At 42.3% G+C, this 23,307-nt stretch overlaps 1 protein-coding gene across 6 annotated transcripts in view; it reads left to right on the top strand.

The window, feature by feature from the left end:
• The window catches only part of LOC125880983 (myosin phosphatase Rho interacting protein), a 164,615-nt gene that overhangs the window by 25,007 nt on the left and 116,301 nt on the right, over window positions 1-23,307 (top strand). For all 6 annotated transcript variants that reach the window (XM_049563858.1, XM_049563857.1, XM_049563856.1 and 3 more), the window contains 2 exons: window positions 952-1,029; window positions 1,335-1,400. In XM_049563858.1, the coding sequence (XP_049419815.1) occupies window positions 952-1,029; window positions 1,335-1,400 (144 nt within the window). The remainder of the gene's footprint in view (window positions 1-951; window positions 1,030-1,334; window positions 1,401-23,307) is intronic.

Genomic DNA, 23,307 nt, shown 5'->3' on the forward strand with positions numbered 1-23,307 from the left:
CTGATGTCCTGTACAATAAACAGTGCTGCAGAACTAGGACTGTGTGTCAATCTCCGACACTGACAGGAGAGGGGCAGCAGAGCAGCACACCTGCAAATGACACCAAAACATGGTAAAGTCTCTCAGCATAGTTTGTGTTACACAAATATTTCGGTACAGACATTTACCCACCCATGTGACAGATAGCCTTCAGAGATTTACTCGCCAAATGGAAAACCTATCCACATTTGGCGCTTAATGGGAGTTCACTGCACATACAAATGCCATTATGAAAATAAACTTAACAAAAAATTAAGGTGAAGGAAACTATAAAATAAAATGAAGAGCCTCAGTTAACAAATTAACTAACTTAGGTTAGCTAACTAGAACGACAAACTGACAGACGGACAGATCAAGCAACAGACAGACACAACTACACAGAGAAATAGCAGAGGCTATAATGCTTCAGTTATGATCAAATACAAGAGAAGTTGACTAGCTAGCTCACAATGATGTTTCTGATGTTTCTGACAGTCCACGCACAAGCTTGGAGGATGACCTATGACCTACAGCTTCTGTTGCAATCAAGGTTGTTGCTGTCTGAGCAACAACTTTTTTTTTTTTTTTAATTTCAGCACCAAATTAGGTTATTTCTCAAAAGCATTTAGCAAACAATGTGGCTAGTCAACATTGTCAGGAAATGACTCAGACAAATATGAATGAAAAAGATTTTAAGCATGCCATCATCAAACAGAGCTGATAAGGCCTCAGTCAAAAGGCTGACTAACAGGTTGTTTGTTGCTGCAAAATGCATTGTGAGAAGGGAAACTAAAGTTTAGGTGTTAACCCAGAAGTCTTCTTTCGTTCATATTTACCTCGTGTGTCTCCTTCCCACCCCTCTCAGCACACACTCTCTTCCAGTTTTAATGATAAACTAAGTTGCTCTTTTTTCCGCCCCTCTCTGTCTAACAGGCTAAACCTATTTATGGTGGATGGCTGTGCTTGGCCCCCGAGGGAACTGACTTTGACAATCCTCTGCAGAGATCCCGGGTAAGAGCATGCGGTCTAGGCCCATTGTTTGTTCAATTAATAGTTGTACACACGATAGACGCACACATGTATGCTGATACTCGTCTTAATGAATGGAAATTTATTGAAGTAGGAATACTTGCAGGTTGAAGCTCCATTTACTATCCCTACAGCCTCTTCTAATATAATGAAAAGTGAGACTAAATTCTAATGCTTATTGTTATTTAATTGTCTGTTGAGAAAGAGCAGTGTGTCTGTGCATTGTGTCTTTCACCTGCTGTGCTTCAAAAAATGAATAATCTCACTTTATGTACTTTTCCTGGCAGAAATGGCAACGCAGATTCTTTGTGCTGTATGAACATGGCTGTCTGCGCTTTGCCCTGGACGAATCAGTAAGTAATGTGCCAGACTTCCTCCTCTCGTAGTCACCACATTGTGAACCCAGGGCCAGGAATTTAATCAATCAATTTGTCACATCATATAAAATACAATTCAAGGGAAATGTAATCCCACCAGTTCCTTCAATGTGTGCAATAAAAAGGTTTGTAATAATGAATTAGGACTGGGCGATAAACATTAAATATATTTGATGTATCTATTATTGTGCGTCAGGGCTGTATGATAACTTTTTTGCATATAGCACTGGTGCTACAGAGGTTTAGAGTTTTGTACCACAGGCCACTAAGTTGTAGCACAGTTATAGAAATGTTAAATAAATCCATTGTACTTAGATCACAAATTGAATTCTTTGTTGGCTGCAGTTTAAAAGTCATTTTCCATGACCTTTCAAATAGGGATGGGTATTTTTTTAAGATTGAAAATTTTAAATACTAGTCCATACCCATTGGTAGCTTTGTCACCTTCTACCTATGACAATCCTCAATGCCTATGTGCAGTTTCACAAAGATTGACCACGTCAGTGAGTAGAAAAACATGGGACAGACAGAATGACACACTGACAGTTTCCGTGATTATGTACAGCATACCATACCATGACTTAGTCATACCAAAAATTAGAAAAAAAACCAACATTCGGCCCCAGGGGGAGCCACAACGATCGGTCGCATTTTAGCCATTTTTAAGCATTTTTCTGTTGTTATAGCGCCACCCAGTTGCCAATTAGAGTTAAATTTCTCCAGTCATCTTGAGGCGTCCTGTTCTACATATTTACCAAGTTTAGTAGGCGGTTAGGCCTAGATAAGAAATTAGCTCTCTAGTGCCCCCATTTTGTTTTATCGGGTCAATAATGGAGGGGTCCCCTCAGATTATGTGCGGTCATATGCCTACAAAGTTGCGTGGTGATCAGTGAAACCCTTGAGATGTTATACACCTTTATGTGATGAGCCACGCCCTCCACAACATTCCTTGCCTTATAGAAGCTCAGTTTTAAGAAGTTTTCCAACTTTTGCCAAGGGGGAACTTTAGATATTGGTCCCTAGATTATGTTCACAGAGTTTCATGCAGATTGGTCAAACTTCCTAGGAAGAGATCGATTTTGAGTGTTTTTCAAAAAATTTGAAATGGCGGAAAATCTGTATAACCGGAAGTTATGGGTTCTTGTGTCAGATTTGTTCCTCATGAGGAGAGGTTTCTCTGTACAAAGTTTCATGTCTCTACGACATACGGGACATGAGATATGCCCATTCAAATTTTGCAATTTCAATCGGTTGCTATAGCGCCCCCCTTTGGCCAATTGATGTAATATTGCTTCATTCGCATCCTCCCATGACCCTCTACCACAAATTTCACATGGATTGACCAAGTCAGTGAGGAGAAAAATGTGGAACAGACACACCTACAGACAGTTTTCATCATTATATAGTAAGATAACTTAATGTTGTTTCTAGAGCAGCAGCAGTAATTTTTACCACAGCAAAGTCACTGTATAAATAATATTTCTGACATTACAATACTGAATGAGGTTTAGTTTTTGTTAGTAGCTATCAGTTATTCCTCCTGTCCTCTGTCCTGCTCCCTCTTTGCTGATGTGATTCACTGCATACAGGTAACCTTAGTGCTGGTAGAGAGAGGAGGGGCTCTCTGTGTCAGCCAGCAGCACAATTTACAAGTATTTTCCCAATTTTAAGATAAGTGGCAAACTAAGCTAAACAGTTAGACTGCATATAGACAGCTGTCATTTTAGCTTGCACACACTCGCTATTAGCCCAACTAGCAGGCTGTCATTGTATAAAACATAATGTTATCAGCAGTGGATGAGAGGCTGCAAATAGAGCAGAGTTAACTAGAAAATTTCCCAAGAAATTTTGACAGGTGCCTACTACTGCCACCAAGTACTGAGGTACTAGATACAGCAGGTACTACAGGTACTGTATACTTCAGGTACAGCATACTACAGGTCCTGTATACTTCCGGTACAGCATACCACAGGTAATACAGGTACATGTACTGTATACTACAGGTGCTGTATAGTACAGGCTCATGCCTACTACAGGTACTGCAGACATGTACTACATACAAGTATTACGTCAGTGGTTCCCCTACCACCACCTACAGTAGTAGTAGTACTAGTTGTTGGGATTCACAGGACCACATATGATTTGCCATTTGTTAAAATCTAAAAGGGACATTTGAAGGCTTTTTCTTCTGCATGCTCTTTGTCTTCAAACAAAGAGAGCTATGTGACACCCATCTCCACAGGAGGTCTCACCTCACACCTCAGTGAGACTCAAGTCCCAAAACTTGATTGGACAGGACTTTTACAGTGACATGTGACTCTAATGTCACAGGCATCTGTAGAAGGTCTGCTCCCTTCAGACAAATCTCTCTCTTACTCGGGAACTGCGGAGCAGCCCACACCTTTTTCCTGCTGGGCCTGGAACAGCCCAGATGCTCAGGCTCTTGCTCCTTGCCCTGAACCATCAAAGGTGGGGCAATTGATCTCTCTAACCTGAACCAGAAAGTTAGAGGTACAAGCACAAGATTTGCAACTAGCTTTTCAGCAACAAGGAACTAAGTGAGTTAGCACCCAGTGTCTAACTCTGCAAGGACCCCAAGCGACTGGCTTCCTCAGATCAGAACCTCTGGAACAAGGACACAGCAAAGACTGCAGCTGGAACCACAGCTCTTCCCAGCTTTCTTCTGCCGGCTAACAAAGCAGTACACCACCAAGTGACTCTTTCTCCCATCCACTCAAGGATCGGTAAAGTAACAACTGGGCATAGCTTCATCATAGCTTTACAGACTAAGCAAGACTGTTTAATTTGTTGTATGTGATTTAATGCTGTCATTGAGTTATTGTTGTGATTGTTTGCAGTTAGGTCATTGATTAGTTGGCTTCGCCAAAGCTAAGTGTTTTACACATTTACATAGACTCATTAACAAATAGGCTTTCAACAGAGCTACACCCAACCAGGCATCTCAAAGTTCCCGCTTCTTTTCCTCCGTCCTTACCACACGGTCAGGCAAACACCTCCCCCGACCTGATGCTAGCTTTGATTCGGCCATCTTGTAGTTCTCTGTTGTCAGCCATTTTGTTTTGTAGGCCAAACGGCTTTGATCACCACACCCCTCTCTCTCTCTCTCTCTCTCTCTCTCTCTCTCTCTCGCTCGCTCTCTCGCTCTCTCTCGCGTGCGCACACACACACACACACACACACACACACTTTGCTAGTTTGTGAACAAATATAATTCTTTGGAATCATACCTGCTGTCTGTTTAATGTTGCACAAGAGTGAATGAGTAGTCAACCTCTGCTGCGTCAAGAACTCCGAAATCCTTCAGGCTGTTATTAATTTAATTATTAATCAAAACTCCAAATTAATAGTTTAGCGTATTTTATGAGACTGATATACAGGGTTCAACGCTAAGGTTTTTTTTCACTTGCCCGGTCGGGCAAGTTGGTCAGAGATCTACTTGCCCGATGTCAGTTTTTACTTGCCCTATAAAAATTGTTTAATTTAAGCGGCTATCAAATAACAAAGACTGCAGTTATTTTTATGTTATGTAATCTTTATTCACACTGTATTTATTAATTAAAACAACATATGTCATGTATTGTAGCTTAATTCCTGCACAAAAATGACAGTGTCAGGGCTTAAAGTGAAAAATTTGTCAATCGTTCTCCGTCTATAATTTTACGCCCTACTTGAGCCATGCCCACCTTTATTTATTTTTCACCCCTCTCTCTAGTTCTACTGTATTAACACCAGGTTTAATATATTTTGCTTCCATCTCTCTGCCCTGCTCTACTGTACTTCAACGCTACTTAGCTCTCTCTCTACTCTACCAGTAGACTACCACATCCACCTGTTGCACAAAACGCACACTGCAGTGTTTCCCCCAGGATGGAGTTATAGCAGTGGAGGTGAAGCACACGCATGAAAAATAATTTTTACATGCGTGAAACTTTTTTTATGCTTGCAAAGCACAGCCTGCTGGGATGTTTCTATGTATCTACTGGCACCAGAAGGACTCTTTAGGACTAAGTACATACAGTACATGTGTGCACAGTAATGAGCAGGTGAAATGTCTGTCTAGCTTACATATGAGGTATCTCAAGATTTAGGAACATACAGTTTTATTGAATATAATAAATAGTGCTGCACAATTTGATAAAAATGTGCGATTGCGATTATGGTGGACAATATTGTGATTTGCGATTGTGATTACAATATAATTACAATAAAATGTAATAAATAAATGGTATCATGAGTCTTTTTTGCTTGATTCAATGTTTCCCCTACATTATATTAGGGGGGCACTGACCTGACATAGTTGTTATTATGGACAGACAGTGTGTCATTGCCCATCAACAGACTGAGCACAGTCAAACACGCTGCTCACAGCAGCGCAGCACATCACACACAAAATTAGCCTGTATGGCTAAATTTGGCACATTTACGTGACTTAAGTGATTATGTTAATTAATGTGCACTGTCCCTTCTTAAATAAAATAAACATAAACACAAACTGTACACACAGCGGAGCGAGCCTGTGTTGCGTTCAGGCGTTGTCACGTAAATGACAAATTCCAGCACGCCATAGCACAACACAGCAGCATGCCAAGTGGGCCGAAACAGAGCAAAATTGCTCAGTTTTTCATTTGTTATGGAGTCCACGATTTCCCTGTGACACTTACAAATGTTTGCATAACTGTGCTTGGATGCTGTTTTATGACGCTCTGGCGGCTTTCAGTTGTCTCTTTGTCTTTAACGTTACACGGCTCGGCTTTCTCTCACATGCAGTCTTCCTACTTTTCTCTGTGCAGTCCCGTCTCAAGTGCTGATATAGATTGGTCGTGTTGACGCGGGACGTGGCGACTTTAACTTTTACACTTACACAGCACGTCTTTCTGTTCAACGTCGCTGTACCTGAATCCAAAGTATCGCCATGTAACAGACGTTTTTTTCCCCCACCAACTCAGCCTGTTCATGGTTGAGCTCACGCTCTTCTTCAGCGTCTGTGTTGGTCACTGCTGCATGCCGGCTGCACGCACCAGGATAGCTTGTGGGCGTGATGTCAACAAACTCCACACACTACAGGAGAGGCAGTCACGTTCACAGGCACACACGTTAACATTTATTTAGCCTACATTAAATCGCAAATCGCAGCCTTTATGCGGTTATGTAATCGCACAGCCTGACATCGCGATTGCGATTAGATTAATCGTGCAGCACTAATAATAAAGTAAAAAGTCACTTGACATGCTGCTGTTTTGTGCTATGACCTATTTAAGTGCTGGAAGTTGTTATTTACGTGACAACGCCTGAACGCAACACAAACTCATCATGAATGCCGTACTGAGCTGCTGTGCGAGCAGCGTGTTTGTCTGTGCGTAACAGCAGCCTGTTGGTTATTTACACAGTGTCCATAACAATAACTTTGTCAGCTGACAAACTGCACCGGGGTCGGGGTCAGGCTTGGTCAGGAAAATGCGGCCCGAGCCGCTCTAGCGTGCTCACCTGCGTGTGTGGCGGAACTCCGCTGTGCGCCTGCATCAGGGCAGAAGAGCACGTTTTAAAATACATTTATTTTATCAATTAGTTATTAACTTTTACTATTTTTAGCAACTTGCCCGATCGAGCAAGTGAGGTTGTTAGTTTACATGCCCGACTGTGAGTTTTACTTGCCCCGGGCAATCGGGCAATCCTTATTGTTAAGCCCTGGATATATTTAACTGGCTATCATTTTCCTTTTACGGGAATGGTGCCCCACGAGGTGATTTAATGTTAATTGAGTCACATTATTTAACATAATTATTAATTATTATTAATAATTAATAATTATTTCCGATAGCCACTTGACCCCAACATAATTGGTGCCTCCGTGTAATGCCCTAATATGTTGATCATAACATATTTGGTGCCGCCGTGTGAGACCTAAAATTTTGCTCCCAGTATATTTGGTGCCTCTGTGTGAAGCCCCACTTTAAATCCCTACATAGTGGTATTTGTAGTAGTGATATTAAGGTACTACTTCTAGTAGTAGTAGTAGTAGTAGTAGCAGTAACAGTAACAGTAGTGGTAGGACTGGATAGGATTCACTGTCAGTAAATGCAGAGAGGACAGCAACTTTCACTCCTCATCTCTGTAATATAGATTTAAAGACACACACACACATCTGTGAGAAATTGAGGGGTAAGGGACAGTCAGCAGCTCAAAGAGCAGGCAGCTGTTTTAATGGAGTTGAAACCTCCCAAACACCTAATTTTCCTGCCAAAAAAACATGAGTCCAATTGTCAACATATGGATACCACCAGAGAGATGAGATTTTCTCGAATGCGTAGATGTCTTTGTTGTGTCAAAAATGTGATCACGGTCGCAGGTCAGAAAAGTGTTGCCCCCAGCTCACTTCAATAAATTTCATAGGAATGAATGAGAAAAAAATGGTCTCTCCCTTGCCAGGAGGCTTAGTGAGCCAAATGTCTGAGTGTGTGTGATTCCACTATCACGTCTGCAGCCAGCACACATTTTCCTACGTTTTGATGTATAAATTCTGTCTGTAGAGTAAGAATTGTGGCAGTGGGAGCAATTTCTTCAGAAATGTATTAGATCTTTCAGCTCCTCCACACTCTAGCAATGATTTCACCGCTCTAGCTCTCTCCCATAGACATCCATTACAAAATAATAATTTATAAGACGGTGGTTATCAGCTGATGGCTTGCTCACCTCCAGAAACACCCACCGGTGCTATCGGCCAGTGGGATGGTTCCGATCAGCTGAGCCCAGGTAGACCAGCCCCTACATGATGCCACTCCTGGCAGTATGGCGAGAGATGCTGGCGAGTGAGTAATGAGCCTCTGCACATTAGGCCTACCACGGCACTTTACACCGCTCCAAGTCCACGAAATAGGTGCGCTTCTGTGTGGAATATCAGCCGTCCGGCTACCGGCCTCACCAAAGATTCCCCAACATGGATATCAAGGGATCTTATGGAGCCTCCATGCCTGAAACAACACCGGAGCGTTACGGCATTCACCCACGGTCCCGTGAGTTGGCAAAAGCCGGGGGGTTACTTTTCGTTTCATTATTCCTCATTTGGAACCTTCGGGCCTGGTTGATTTATTGTTTTGAAACTGAACTGAGTCAGAGCGAACAGTGGATTTTCTTTACTTCCTTGTTTATGGGTTTATGGGTAGAATTTTCTTTTGTTTAGCGAACTGTATGGATTGAACTGAATTGAATTGCGATATGTTATTTGGAAATCCCGGAGTGGAGTTTTATGTTTGAACTGAATTGAATTGACTGAACGGAACAGAACATTTCTCTTGAAACTGATTACTGTAGTATTTGTATTTTGAAAATTGAGTATAATTCTTTTGTTCTATAGAAACCAGGTAAAATCAATTTAATTCTGGTGTTAAGGGACCTGTTTTGTGGTTCCTTTGTGGGGTTTCATTTAGTAAAAGAAAAATATTTGTTTCATGTGTCAAACCGCTACATAAAAAATGGCGCCCAACGTTAAAAAGAACCTATAAATAAATTACTATTCTATGGAAAGGAAGAAAACTAAAATGGCTTCTTACCTGGCAGATCTCTTAGAGGATCTCTCTGAGGAACGCACCACAAATCTTCAGTCTGGAAATCCTGAGGAATGCACATCAAAACCTCAGTCTGGAAATCCTGAGGAACACACCACAAAACCTCAGTCTGGAAATGCTCAAGTGAGCTCTGGATTGGGATCTGTTCAGCGAAGCACAGATTACTCATTGTTGGACATGACTCTCTATGGAGACTCGGACCTAACGCTGCCTCTGCTTGGGCTGCTAGAGGGTGGTGCAAAAGCATCTGAACTTATGCAATCAGCACAACAAAATTCAGGAGACAATTCAGTTACTTTGAATAGAACAATTCAGACACAAGGAGGAACTCAAACAAGCTTTGAGAGGATTGACTGATGACATCACCAGACATTTTAATGAGCAGTTGCAACAAATTCAGAGCACAATGGACAGGCAATTCAGCTACATGCAGGATCAGTTCACGGCTAATTTAAACTGCCGTTTTAAGCATCACCAGTCCGAATTACTTAAAGAAGTGACAGAGATCTTGCCCCCCATTGCTCAACATGTCAGCGAATTTCAATCTGACGTTTGGAGATGTTCTCAAAATCTTAAAGGCTTGGTTGGAGATATGTCCTCTATGAAACACCAAAGTCTCCGTTTGTCTGCTCTGGCTGATGCCTCTGTTCAAACCAGCCCCGTGGAAGAGGAAATGGTTTCCCAACGGCAACGTCTACAGTCCACAATGCATGATGGGCCGACTAGGAGTGTGACATCCTCACCAAAAGATTCTCCGATTCCGGGGGAATGTGGAGGCCGATTTATTGGAAATTGTCCTTTTAAACTGGAGTTCCCAACGTTCAGTAGGATGGAGAACAACCTGTACCCGCAGCTATACTTGGAGAAATGTAAGGACTTTCTGGCACTCAATATGCTCATTGATGGGGAGTTGATGGTGACTCTGAGGACTGTGCTGTATGGTACAGCGAGGGATTGGTGGGATGTCGCTCGGATGAATGTACATTCCTGTACAGATTTCCAGTCTCACTTTCTTTCAGTGTTCCTGTCAGAGGATTATGAGGATGAGCTGGTGGAAAGAGTGCATACACGAATTCCAAGTGAGGATGAGAACAGACTTTGCTTACATGTACCGTTCCTTATGCCGTCGCTGGAAACCGGACATTTCAGAGAAAGCTGTCTTAAAACTCATCCTGAAAAACATTAACCCTCGTATGGCCAGCCAGCTGCGCGGCAGAGTGACAACTGTGGAGGGGCTGGTCAGACTCGGACAACAGCTGGAAAAGGACGAGATGAATCAGACTCAATATGACCAACTAAAAAAACCCCAGGTAAACAGAAAGACAAGGGGGATGCAATTCATATATCTGCTTAACAACCACACCTGGGGTCTCCATCGCAACCAGTGTCTTCATCGCAACCCAGCACCTCTCAACCATTCTGCTGGAGATGTAAAGGTAACCACCCACCTTATGCATGTCCCGACTTTAATCAACAAAAAAGACAAATCAGCTGGTACAGCGCAAGGCCAGTCACAACAATCCTGGAATCAGCCCTCAGCAAGTGCTCTCAGCCCTATGGAGCATCAGTCAGCAATGTCACCTTCATTCCAGTCCTTCTCACCTGCCTGTGACCACGATACTACTTCTTCAGCCACTGACAGTCCACTATAGCAATCGGATCCTTGAAAGGAATTGCTGTTTTGGACACTGGCTCCACATACACATTTTTCAATGAACAGCTCTGGAAAGACATTAAACAGCCACATGATAAACTTAATCCCTGGACAGGCATGCCTGTATACCTGGCAGGTGGGAATCCAGCATATCCCCTTGGACGGACTGACGTGCAGATATGCCTTCATGGAAAGGTGTGGTCAGTACCTGTGGTTGTACTATCTCCACAAGCCTTGGCATTCTCTGTAGTATTGGGATTGAATTGTGTGTTCTTTAGTGGAATGATCATTGATGTGGCTGGGGGTTCTTACTGGTTTCGAGGAGAGAAAGGGAAGTACTATTTTCAGCCTGGTACTCCTGGAGAAGGAAATCCCAGTAACCTTGTTCCTCTTTTCCTTGCAAATCCGCCTTGGTCCATTCAACCCCCCTTACCAAAAGTCTCGGACCTCTTGGAAAAGGCAGCTCAAGACTCCCACTTGGAAGGAGAAATGCAAGAGAGACTAACTGAGTTGCTGTGCTACAACAGTGATGTCTGCACTACTAAAGTAGGGCGCACTGGTTTGCTAAGACATCAAATAAGTCTCACTGATAACATACCAATTAAGCAGAAACCGTACCGCCTCTCCGCAGAAGCAAAGGATTGTGAATGACTGTCTGGATGAAATGCTGGAAAACGATGTGATTGAACCATCATCCTCTGCATTGGTTTCTCCAGTGGTGATTGTTCCAAGGAAAAATAATGGAAAACAGGTTTTGTGTGGATTTCAGAAAACCAAATTCCAAAACGCACACGGATACTTATCCTATCCCTACCATCCAGGAAATTCTTGAGTCTCTCGCTGGGGCCTCAGTGTTCACTGCTCTAGATCTTAACAGTGGATACTGGCAAGCAGAAATGGATCCAGATTCCCATGATAAGACTGCATTTGTCTGTCCTTATGGCCTGTATCAGCAATGCCTTTTGGTTTGAAGAATGCCGCTGCTACCTTCCAAAGGCTTATGGATACGGTCTTAAGAGAACTGAAAGGATGCACTTGTTTCGTTTATCTTGATGATATTATCATCAACTCTCATTCCTGGCAACAACATTTTGAAGATGTGCAAGCTGTCATGGTAAAACTCTAAGAGGCGGGCCTCACTTTAAATGTAGAGTAAATTCTTCCGTACCTCCCTGACCTTTCTCGGGCATGTGGTGTCATTAGAGGGGGTTCAGGTGGACCCTGAGAAAACGGAAGCTGTTAGAAACTTCCCAGTGCCCACCAACAAAAAGTCTCTGGAGAGGTTTCTTGGCACGGCTGGATGGTACCACAGGTTTGTACCAAATTTCTCACAGACCGCTGAGCCTCTTAATGCCCTGAAAAGAAAAGGAGTCAGGTTCTTTTGGTCACCTGAATGCCAAGCTGCCTTTAAAGCCCTCAAAGGACACTTACTGAATCCTCCCGTCCTGGGGCATCCAAACTTCAGTCTCCCATTCGTTGTGTACACCGATGCCAGTGAGGTGGGCCTTGGTGCTGTGCTTGTGCAATGAAAAGAACTAGGCAATGAGGAAATTCTGGCTTATGGCAGCTGTAGCGGAAAGAAACTACTCTGCTACTGAGCTTGAATGCCTTGCTGTGGTTTGGACTGTAGAGAAGTGGAGAAGTTACTTGGAGCGATGTCTGTTTACGGTGGTGACAGACCATTCTTCACTCCTGTGGGTCTTCAAAACAGCTAAACCCAGTACCTGGCTGAATAGGTGGGCTCTCAGGCTGCAAGAATTTACCTTCACTGTGGAGTACAGGAAAGGCAAATATAACACTGTTCCTGAGGTCCAAGTGACTGTCCCCAAAACCTTGTGGAGAACGAGGATGTGCAAGAGCAGTGTAACACTTATTCCATATTAGAAGACTTGATTTACCGGATTGTTAAGTTACCCTACAGGACCATGTATCAATTGTACATACCAGAGAGTCTTCGGTCTCCGCTTCTGACTGCATTTCGCCAAGATCCTCTTGCCGGTCATCTAGGGAGGTATAAAACGTACAGGAGGATGCAGAATCTGGTATACTGGCCAAAAATGAGCAACGTCTGAGTCAATTTCTCGCATCTTTAACCAGGAGATGTTCATCCGATGGGGAATACCAGACTACTTTCTGTCTGACAGAGGCTCCCAGTTTGTTCCGTCAGTCTTCCAAACCACCTGCAAAACATGGAATGTGTCACAAAATTTAACATCTGCCTACCATCCACAAACAAATTTGACAGAACGGATTAACCGGACCTTGAAGACCATGATATCCTCTTATCTTGGCTCCCAGCACAAACATTGGGACAAACACCTGCCTGAATTCAGGTTCGCCTTGAATTCAGCGACGCAGGAGTCCACAGGGGTTACTCCAGTGGAACTAAACTTCAATCGTCCACTAAGGGGACCTCTCGATGTGTTGTTACAGCCCGGGATACTGGGCCAGATTCTCCAGCTTACCAAAAAATCTTCCAGCTCAATGAACTGAAGGCATTTATGGCCAATAATCTTTCTCTGGCTCGAAAACGACAGAAAAGGAATTATGATAAACATCGCAGAGAGATGAATTTGGAGGACCAGGCCGAGTTTGGCTACATGCACATCCTTTGTCCAAGGCTGAAAGGTCGTTCGCAGCCAAACTTGCACCAAAATGGCTGGGCCCCTACTGTATTGTACAGCAGGTTGGACCGCTGAACTATGAAGCGGTACTGGAGGACAGTGGAGAGGATAGGCGGGTTGCACATATATCCCGCCTCAAACCTTGCTACCCCACCGCCCAGAAACTCAGGGAGCAGCAGCCCCAGTGGTTGAAGCAGATCTTTGAAGAAGACACGGAGGATGAAGACTTCTTAGGATTCACAGATTCTCCGTCTAAACAAAGGAAAATTCATGGTGAGGAGGAGGATTCACTAGCCTTGGAGGACAAATCTATGGAAGACAAAGCCACAAGGCTAAAAGAACTGTAAAACAAACAAACAAAAAAATCCCAGCATAGTCTTTTGCCTTCCTTTATGGCCTGTTTATCTTTTTTTTCTGCCAAGGGGGGCAGAGTGTGGTGATCCTGTATATTTTATAAATATATTTTTTTTATAAGATGGTGGTTATCAGCTGATGGCTTGCTCACCTCCAGACACACCCACCAGTGATTTTTTTTTTTTTTTTTTTTTTTTTTTTTAAAACCACAAATTCAGAGCGAACAGTGGATTTTCTTTACTTCCTTGTTTACGGGAAAACCTGGGGTGGAGTTTTCTTTTGTTTCGCGAACTGTATGGATTGAACTGTGATATGTTATTTGGAAATCCTGGAGTGGAGTTTTTTGTTTGAACTGGATTGAACTGACTGAATGGAACAGAACATTTCTTTTCTTTGGTGAAAAAAATATATACTTTCTTGAAACTGATTACTGTAGTGTTTGTATTTTGAAAATTGAGTATAATTATTTTGTTCTACAGAAACCAGGTAAAATCAATTTAATTTTGGTGTTAAGGGACCTGTTTTATGGTTCCTTTGTGAGGTTTGACTTAGTAAACGAAAAATATTTGTTTCATGTGTCAAACCGCTACAGTGTGAACTGTGATTTCTTAAAAACTGTACTAGATATCAAAATGCCCATTTAGTCCAATAAAGTCCCGAGTCTTGTCAAATTAAAGAAATGAGAGATAATTTTTGTTTAGTTTTTACTGAATATTAATTTGTCATATCGTCATGAATATCATTATCACAAAAAATACCCTGAAACATCCTGATATTATTTTAGGACCATATCTGTGTGATACGGTTAACAAAAACATAACAGTGCAAAGTCATTAGTGTTAAAAATGCGCTAAAATGTGGAAACTTTCCCAGCTCGTTCATAGAGGAGTAAATGGAGCATTAGAGATAAGTTCGTTTTTTTAAAAGAGTGAAAATGATCAGACTACATCATTTCACATATAATATGGAACATATGTTGATAAAACATCTTTTGAAACTGATAGCTGTATGTTTTAAAGGGATTACTTGGCAGGCATTATGCAGTGAAAAGAGTCTGAGAACTACAGAGGTAAATGTTGAGTAGTCACCTCTTGCTGCCGACTTTAGACCAGTGTTTGTAGTGGTAGTGTGTCACTAGGGGAATGTGACACGGGTGACCAAACCCATACTGGCTAATCAGGCTTGAGATTAAACTGCTTGTGTGTAAACATTGGGGGCCACACACTACCAGCCAGCCAGCCAGCCAGCCAGCCAGAAATACACAGACATTTACCTTTTAAATGTGTTGTTATGACAAAATGCAGGATGTTTACATTTCTGGGGTCAGGTTCTTCTGAATAAGTTACACTCCAGGATGGCAGCAGTTTGCGACTTTGTCTTCACCTGATTTTTATATGACTAGATGGACTCTTGTGTGTCCCTGTCAGTGACTAGGACAGTCAGGGGAAAGGAGATGAGCTGACTCTGTAGTAACCCGACTGTGCCTCTGTGTAAAAGCCAGCCATTTGAAGTCACCTTTGGTGAATCTTTTCATGTTTCTTCTGACAATGACAATGGGAGGAAACTTAGTTGTGTTTGAGTGAGTGCGTTTGCGTGTTTCCACTGTGTAATGTGTTTCCAGTGACACCCAGTCTGGTGTGCAGTGTGTTTTCCTCTCATTGTAACAGTGATTCCAAAACTGTCTGCCTCATTGTCCTTTAGTCTTTTCATGTGCTACACATGACAGGAAAACTGGGTCAGGGAAATGGCTGCTTTGTGCTCTAGACCCTGAGGATAGGGGCTCTCCAAAATCTTGCAGCATATAAGAACACATTAATGGTGTTGATCACATCAAGCTTATCATTGTTAACCCAATGGCTCGAGCCACCAGTTGAGGGCAGATTTGATTTGTTTGACGTCAAGGTTGAGGTTGCATTCATAAAACCCATTCCTCCTGCTTCCTGTGGCTTTTATATAGTGATTTACAGAAACCACACCCACCCACTCAGTCTTCAGATTCATTTAATCACATTGTCCTCACTTTATTGCTGTTCATCAACAGACCTCTCATACCGAGGAGGTTCATGCCATACACTACCAGGAGGGTGCAAACTCATCCCCTTCAACAAAAATCGCTTATTTGAGTCCAAAATAGGTTATTTGTTTGATTTGTGTAGATTTGATGATTTTGAATTTTTGAAATTGAGGGGTGGAGGGTTGTCTACTAGGACAAAGTCACGGAATGAATGAGGTAAATGAGGTTAGTTGCCATTGGCAGCTTGCTGAAATAAGCTTACATCAGTACAAACTCTCAAAACACATAATGGATTGACCACGTTTCATTTTGCATCGACTGCATGCAGAATGGCAGAATGCAATGTATGACCATCAGCAATTGTATCACAATTCTCGCTACGGTTATGCTTGCTTTATCTAGCCTGCTGCCTGGCATGTTTATCAGTAGTGAGGTTTGGGACAGTTTAAAAATTTTCAAACTGGTTCAATAAAGCCAAACACTGCACTGGACCAGTACACCAAATTTTACATGGTGTCTGTGGTGAGCCTATCACAAGTGGAACTTTGGAATGTCAGCCTGTCCCAACAGGCATCTGACTATGGTGTCACATTGCATAACATCAAAGCTCTCTGTCCCCATTGAATCTGTTAGATATGTAATTTTGTTACATCACATAGACAAACCACATGAATATCAGCTGTGCAGGTTCTTAGTGGTGGTGATCCTTTACCAGAAACTTTTTCAACTTTTTGGTTTTAAAGTAAGCCACAGGAATACAAAGAAACAGGGTGTCAGACAAAAGTTCAACTCAAAATGGTGCATTGCAACACTCACGGTTGGTTAGGACATCTCTTTCGTTGACTTCAAATCCAAAATGTTGCCATATTGGTGCAATTTCAGTTTTCCTGAGAGGCTGACTCTGCTATGTCTCGTCTTATCTCCCTAACAAACACATGAACTTTATATTAAACACAACTTGCCCCCAATAATATTATGTTCATCATGTTGGCATATTGCTTATTACGAAATCAACACAAGTTGGATTTAGTGCTGAGGCACCATCAGCACAGGTAGCTGATATAGGCTATTCTTTAATTTGCTGGAACGTGTCATAATGACAAATGCCGGTTCAGCAGATTTATGTTAAATCAAACTGATTTAAACTGGTACACTGGACCAGACCAACAAAACCAGAAATCGACCCAACTCTGTCAGTGGCACTGGTCAGGTTCCACAGAGGAGAATTTTGCTTTTACTGCAGAGAGAGTCTGTAAGTAAGTGGCGGTACATTGCTGATGTAGATGAGTGCTTTTCAAGTACGGTAAAAAGTAAATTTACTGAGAGGTGGTATTTCACAGTGAGAAGGATACAGAGAGACCCGGAGGGTCGCCTGTTCAAGTCCCCGTCTGGACCAAAATATGGAGCGTGGACTGGTAGCTGGAGAAGTGCCAGTTCACCTCCTGGGCACTGCCGAGGTGCCCTTGAGCAAGGCACCGAACCCCCCAACCGCTCGGAGCGCCTGTCATGGGCAGCTCACTCTGACATCTCTCCACTTAGTGCATGTATAGGTCCAGTTTATGCATGCGTGTGTTTGGACCTGAGTGTAATTGACAACAGAGTGAAAAATTGAATTACCCCTCGGGGATTAATAAAGTATGTAAAATTAAAAAAAAATATATATATATATATCGATTCTGCTTATCGATCCGATTCTTTCTTTCTTCTTTCTGTGTAGAAAGAGTAGACCTTACAGGTTTTCGGTGTCAACAACACCAATTTTTTTGAGTTTCTATTCTAGGCAAGAGATGAGTGCTTGTGTAAGTAAACAAATATGAAATTGGTCACTGGATCCTAGATCTCTGGACATATAAATAAATAGAAATAAATTAAAATCTTTGTCCTACATGCCCTTTGCAGCAAGTGTGAATGGGGTTTGCTGGCTAAACGGAGGGGGAGGGGGGCTGGGACGTGGAGTTGGGGGAGCGACACTGCAGGCAGCAGAAATACTCGATCCACCGCTGTCATCTAAAATGAAACACAGAAAAGAATATTTGTACAGCATTTGTTTTCATCTATGTCAAATAACCTTGTGAATCTGTCATTGAATATGTTGTGCAATTGTTAACATGGGACAGGACATACGTACTGTCACTGGCACTGCTCTGCTTAAACTTTGCTGCAGATGCACTCGTTGACCGGAGATTGTCGAACACATGGCACTCTTGATATTTAATCCGATGCTACGACAAATGCTCCAGCATGTTAAGATAAGAGATAAGATAAGATACACCTTTATTGATCCCACAATTGAGAAATTCCAGTGTTACAGCAGTCAAGGGGAAAGAGTCAGATTAAAGATTTCAAAATTTAAAAACGTAAAAACAAACTAGGCATGCAAAAAGAGTACAAAAATACAAGAAACAGCAATAAATAATAGTAATAATAGTAATAATGAGCAGTGAATAAAAAGTGAGCAGTGGATTAAGGTGAACATATTTAGTGCAAAGTGAATATTGTATGTGCAAATAAACAACAACAACATGGGGGACAGTTATGCTTATTATGGTGTCCATAAAGTGACCATGGTGCAGTTTACTGTGAGCAGTGCTGGTTATGTAGCCTGACAGCAGCAGGCAGGAAGGACCTGCGATAGCGTTCCTTCACACACTTTGGGTGAATTAGTCTATCGCTGAAGGAGCTCTCCAGAGCTTTTATCTCCTCCTGCAGAGGATGGGAGTCGTTAGTCCTCAGAGATGACAGCTTGGCTGTCATCCTCCTTTCTCCCACCACTTGCACAGAGTCCACAGAGCATCCTATGACAGAGCTGGCCTTCTTGATCAGCTTGTCCAGTCTCTTCCTATGGTAAATGGTAAATGGACCTGCATTTGTATAGCGCCTTTCTAGTCATCTAGTGACCACTCAAAGCGCTTTTTACACTACGAGTCACGTTCACCCATTCACACACACATTCATACACTGGTGGCCGAGGCTACCATACAAGGTGCCACCTGCTACTCAGTTTTAACACACTCACACACCGATGGAACAGTCATCGGGAGCAATTTGGGGTTCAGTATCTTGCTCAAGGATACTTCGACATGCAGCCTGGAGGAGCCTGGGATCGAACCGCTGATCTTTCGATTGGTGGACGACCCGCTCTACCTCTGAGCCACAGCCGAGATGCTGCTGCCCCAGCAGACCACTCCGTAAAAGATGGCTGATGCCACCACAGTGTCAAAGAAGGTCTTCAGGAGCGCCCCCTGCACTCCAAAAGACCTGAGTCGCCTCAGCAGATAGAGTCTGCTTTGGCCTTTCCTGTATAGTGCTGTTATGTGATTAGTCCAGTCCAGTTTATTGTTAAGATGAACACCCAGGTACTTATAAGATGTCACCATCTCAATGTCCTTTCCCTGGATGTTCACTGGTGTTGGGGGGAGGAGTCTGCGCCTGCAGAAATCCACCACCAGCTCTTTGGTTTTCCCTGCGTTGATCTGAAGGTGGTTCCTCAGGCACCAGTCCACAAAATCCTGGTTCAGTTCTCTGTACTCCCTGTCGTTCCCATCTGTGATGAGGCCGATGATGGCAGAGTCGTCAGAGAACTTCTGCAGATGACAGGTGGGGGTGTCATATGAAAAGTCTGCAGTGTAGAGGGTGAAGAGGAACGGTGCCAGCACCGTCCCCATGTTGGTGGTGTTTCCGCCCTCGCATGTAATTACGGTGCTGTATAAATTGCACGTCGCGCTGTTAGCCATGCTTTTGACCACTTCTGTCTTTCCGCCATTACGTCTTCTTTGTTGTTGAACGTGCTGCTGACTGACGGGCGTGACGTGCGTCATCGATGTAAAGATTAAGCGTAATGGAAAGAATCGATAAGGGAATCGTTAAGCTTAAAGGCTAATGATCTTGATGAATTGAACCAGTTGGAGCTGGTTCTTAACAGGAACTGGTTCTCGATTCCCATCCCTAATCGCAACAAATCAGGAGATAAGCATATAATTCTAGCCCTATTATTGATTGCAACAATAAGGTTGTGGTATTTATGGGGGTTATGTGCAGGACTTTTTCTTGGCTGGGAGAGTGACTTCATTGAGAAATCCTTATACATAACTTGAAATACATTTTTTCTACATTTTCCATATTTATTTCATTGTGATTTTTGGCATTAGTGGGCTATTTTGGGCTCTTGACATTATTAAACATGTACTTCGTCAAGTTTTTTATTGCATTACTATAAAGTTAGGGAATATCAAGAACAGAAAAAGCAGCAGAAGCTGACATATTTTGACTTTAGGCCCCTGGAATAGGTCATACTTCCAAAACGCTGGCTCCTTCATCATCAGGGTCTATTTCTTTTTAGCTGTGTTCACAAGTAGGGCTGGGTTAAAATAGTTATTTCTATTGATTCAAATTGACCTTCATTTGAATGATCTGATCTAGATTCATAAAATTGAGACTAATCTTTTAATAAATGCCTTTTCCCACAAATGTATGAAGCCTTAACCCTGTTAATCTAACCAGTATTAAACAGGCCTGGAGCTAAATTATTAAAGGTCGGAGTGCACTGCATATTGTAAAGCAAAAAAGTGGTTGTTTCGTTAGTTTGCCCCATGTTGACACTACAGATATCTGAATGCTCTTAAAGAACAAGGTCTAGGGAACTATGACATCGTCTGCTATTTTTTGCCCAGTAGACAGCAGGGTGCTATCTGAAGCTGTGGCTTCTTAAAGTGGAACTATTTTCACCACGAGCAGAGGGAAAGATGCTCTCTCATCTAAAGCAGCATTCCTCCTCTAATGCCCTTATTTGGTGAACTGCAGTGAGCTTGCAGCCCTGGGACCACATAGAGCAGGAGAAAAGGAGCCGTACGTAGCCCCTGGAAACCACAGAGGAAATTGTAGATACACCCCAGACCCAGACATTCCACACATGGCCTGCCACAGCAAGCACCCAGCTCTGCTCATACTAGTGCTGGTACCTCATCACATAGTTGAACAGTTAGAGGAATAGTTTAGCAAGTGCATCACTGTTGCATGTCAGGCAAATCAAATAGAGATGAAGACTGTAAATGGATAGATTGACTGTCAGGGAGAAACAGTTTTTTCAGAAGGATGGAAATAGGGTGAGACCACCCTGAAAGCTCTAAGGTTAAAAGGTCACTGACCATGGGAACATTTTGAAGGAGGGGTGGGGAGGGGACCACTTTCTCCTGTCCTACATCATACTTTAGAAAATTACAATGATTATTTCACAAAGTTGAATTTACTGTTAGTGATTTTCCATCATGGCATTGTTAGAAGAAGCTAGACTGGCACTTCCAGTCAGCAAAGAGCTTTGATGTAGGGTGCTTTTTCAAGGCACATGTACCATATGAAATTCCAGTCTCGTCTCTGGAGTTAGCTCAGCCTGTAAAAACCTCCTGGAAGATTTAACATGAATGGAGTTGGTGTACTCCACTTAAATTCTAAAGCTGGCTGATGTTTTTTTTTCATCCCATTTTCACAGGATTTGGAAAGTATACTAATGGGCATGGGCTGGAGTAAAACATTAGAATTTTGGTATGTGGTGAATATGTTATAGACACGTACCTTTTTAGTATAAAGCATTTAACTTGTCAGTCTGCTGTGGGTTGTGTTGTCTTTGTTTAGTTCAGCGTCTTGGTGTGTTTTATGGCCCCTTGTGTCATGTCAGCAAGAGTGACTGAAATCTCAAGAGTCTCTGAGAAAGTTGTTTATTGTAAAAATATCCCTTTGGAAAGCTAAAAATAGTCAGCTCCATGGAAGGCAAATACAATTGGAGGATAAGGAATTGGCCCAGTTGCATAGAACCAATGACAATTAATTTGCCTTTGAATGGTAGCCTTGGCAAATCTCAGTGTCCTTTGTTTGGTGCCGATGGCAGTGAGCAATTTCTAAGCAACATCTTGCTTTCATACTCCATAGGATGAGCTGGCTTCACCTAACAGCAACAAATAACACAAAAAACTCACCTTTTGGCACTGTGAATGTCACTTGATCTCTGCTTGGTCTCTTAAGTCAGACTCCTTAAATGTGCACATATACTTGGCCAGTAAAGCAGGATCTGATTCAGATTCAGTTCATCTCTGCTTGGTCTCCTAAACCCCGTTTCCACCAAACACTTTCAGTTTGGTACCTTTAGAACCAAAGACCCATTTCTACCGAGCAGTACAGTTCAGTTCAGTGTGGTATGCTTTTTCCGTTTCCACTGTGAAAAGTTCCCGATGGTACCAATTAGAGTTGGGCGGTATCCAAATTTTGTTACCGTTAAACCTTCCCCACATTTTCCCGGGGTATACAGTATTACCATGACTAATTAAAAAATCACTTTGAAGGGCTCAGAGGGAGTTGCCAGAATGTTGGCTTGCGCCTATACCATTCAGAAACAGAATAGCAAATATTACATAGGCCTAAGAATACTGAAAAATAACAAAAAAACATGTACAACATTAACAACTTTTATTGATAAATATTTAAGAAAGTGCAAATGCAGCAGTCAACCAAACAGAATGAAATGACAACAAATTGTCTGTGGGCTACAGTCCACTTCCAGTACAGTAATCGACACAAATCAATTAAATTAAAACACAGCCCTATAGCATCCAATACTTCTCATCGAATAATAAAAAAGTAACAATAAATAACAAAGGCAGTAATGAAAATGTGTGCTATACAGCGTATCCTGAGACCGTTGGTTTATTTTTAGAACCGATCAACATAAATCAAATTAAAAGCACAGCTCTACAGCTGGTTTTTCGCCAGACAGAACAGCATGTTTACTTTTCCAGCTGGAGCAGGGCACGTAGTGGATTGACAACTTTGTCCGCGGTGCTTGGTGGTTTGGGTTGCGCTTCTACCTCATCCACTCTGATGGCCACTGGACCTGCTGCTGCTGCTTGCAGAAGTTGTGAAGTTATGTTTTTTTCTTTTTGGACCATCGCGCTTGATGCGTGGCTTGCCATGTTTTCTTCTCTTTCTCACATTTGAGCTGTCACGTGACGACGTCACATCCAAAAACTTTATCAAATGTCATCTCCGGACAACAGTTAAGGCCAGAGAGAAACATTGTAGGCTACTATTAGTTTTAAATTGTAATAGTATTAAATTGAAAACTCAACCACACATACATAGGTGCTGGACAAACACTCATTATTTAGACATTAAATATATTATATTTGATATTATATCAGGCCCCTATAGGCCTATATGCGTGGCAGATTTTTTTTATGACAGTAATGAGACTGATACCTTTGCTATTCTTAGATACCACGGGAATCCTTATCATATTATCACCCAACGCTAGTACCAATGGAACCGTTCTGTACCGTTATCATTTTTGGTACCCCTTCTGTTGGGGTACCTGGCACACAGATCTGGTACTAAAAGGTGAAGCTGTGAACACTGCAGTCCATTGATTGGTCAGTCCCGGACGGTCATTCTGCTCAGGGCTGAGTTGTGGCTGGTTTTCAATCAATCAATCAACATTTATTTCTATAGCCCTTTACAAAACCCAAAGGTACACACACACACACACACACACACACAAAAAAAACAATACATAAAAGAAAAAAACAATGGAAAGTGCAACAGTGCTACAAGGTATTAAAAGCCTTTAAACATAGATAAAATACATTAAAACAGAATAAATAAACCTAAA

The sequence above is a fragment of the Epinephelus fuscoguttatus genome, linkage group LG20 (assembly GCF_011397635.1).
Source record: "Epinephelus fuscoguttatus linkage group LG20, E.fuscoguttatus.final_Chr_v1".
Classification (NCBI taxonomy): Eukaryota; Metazoa; Chordata; class Actinopteri; order Perciformes; family Serranidae; genus Epinephelus; species Epinephelus fuscoguttatus.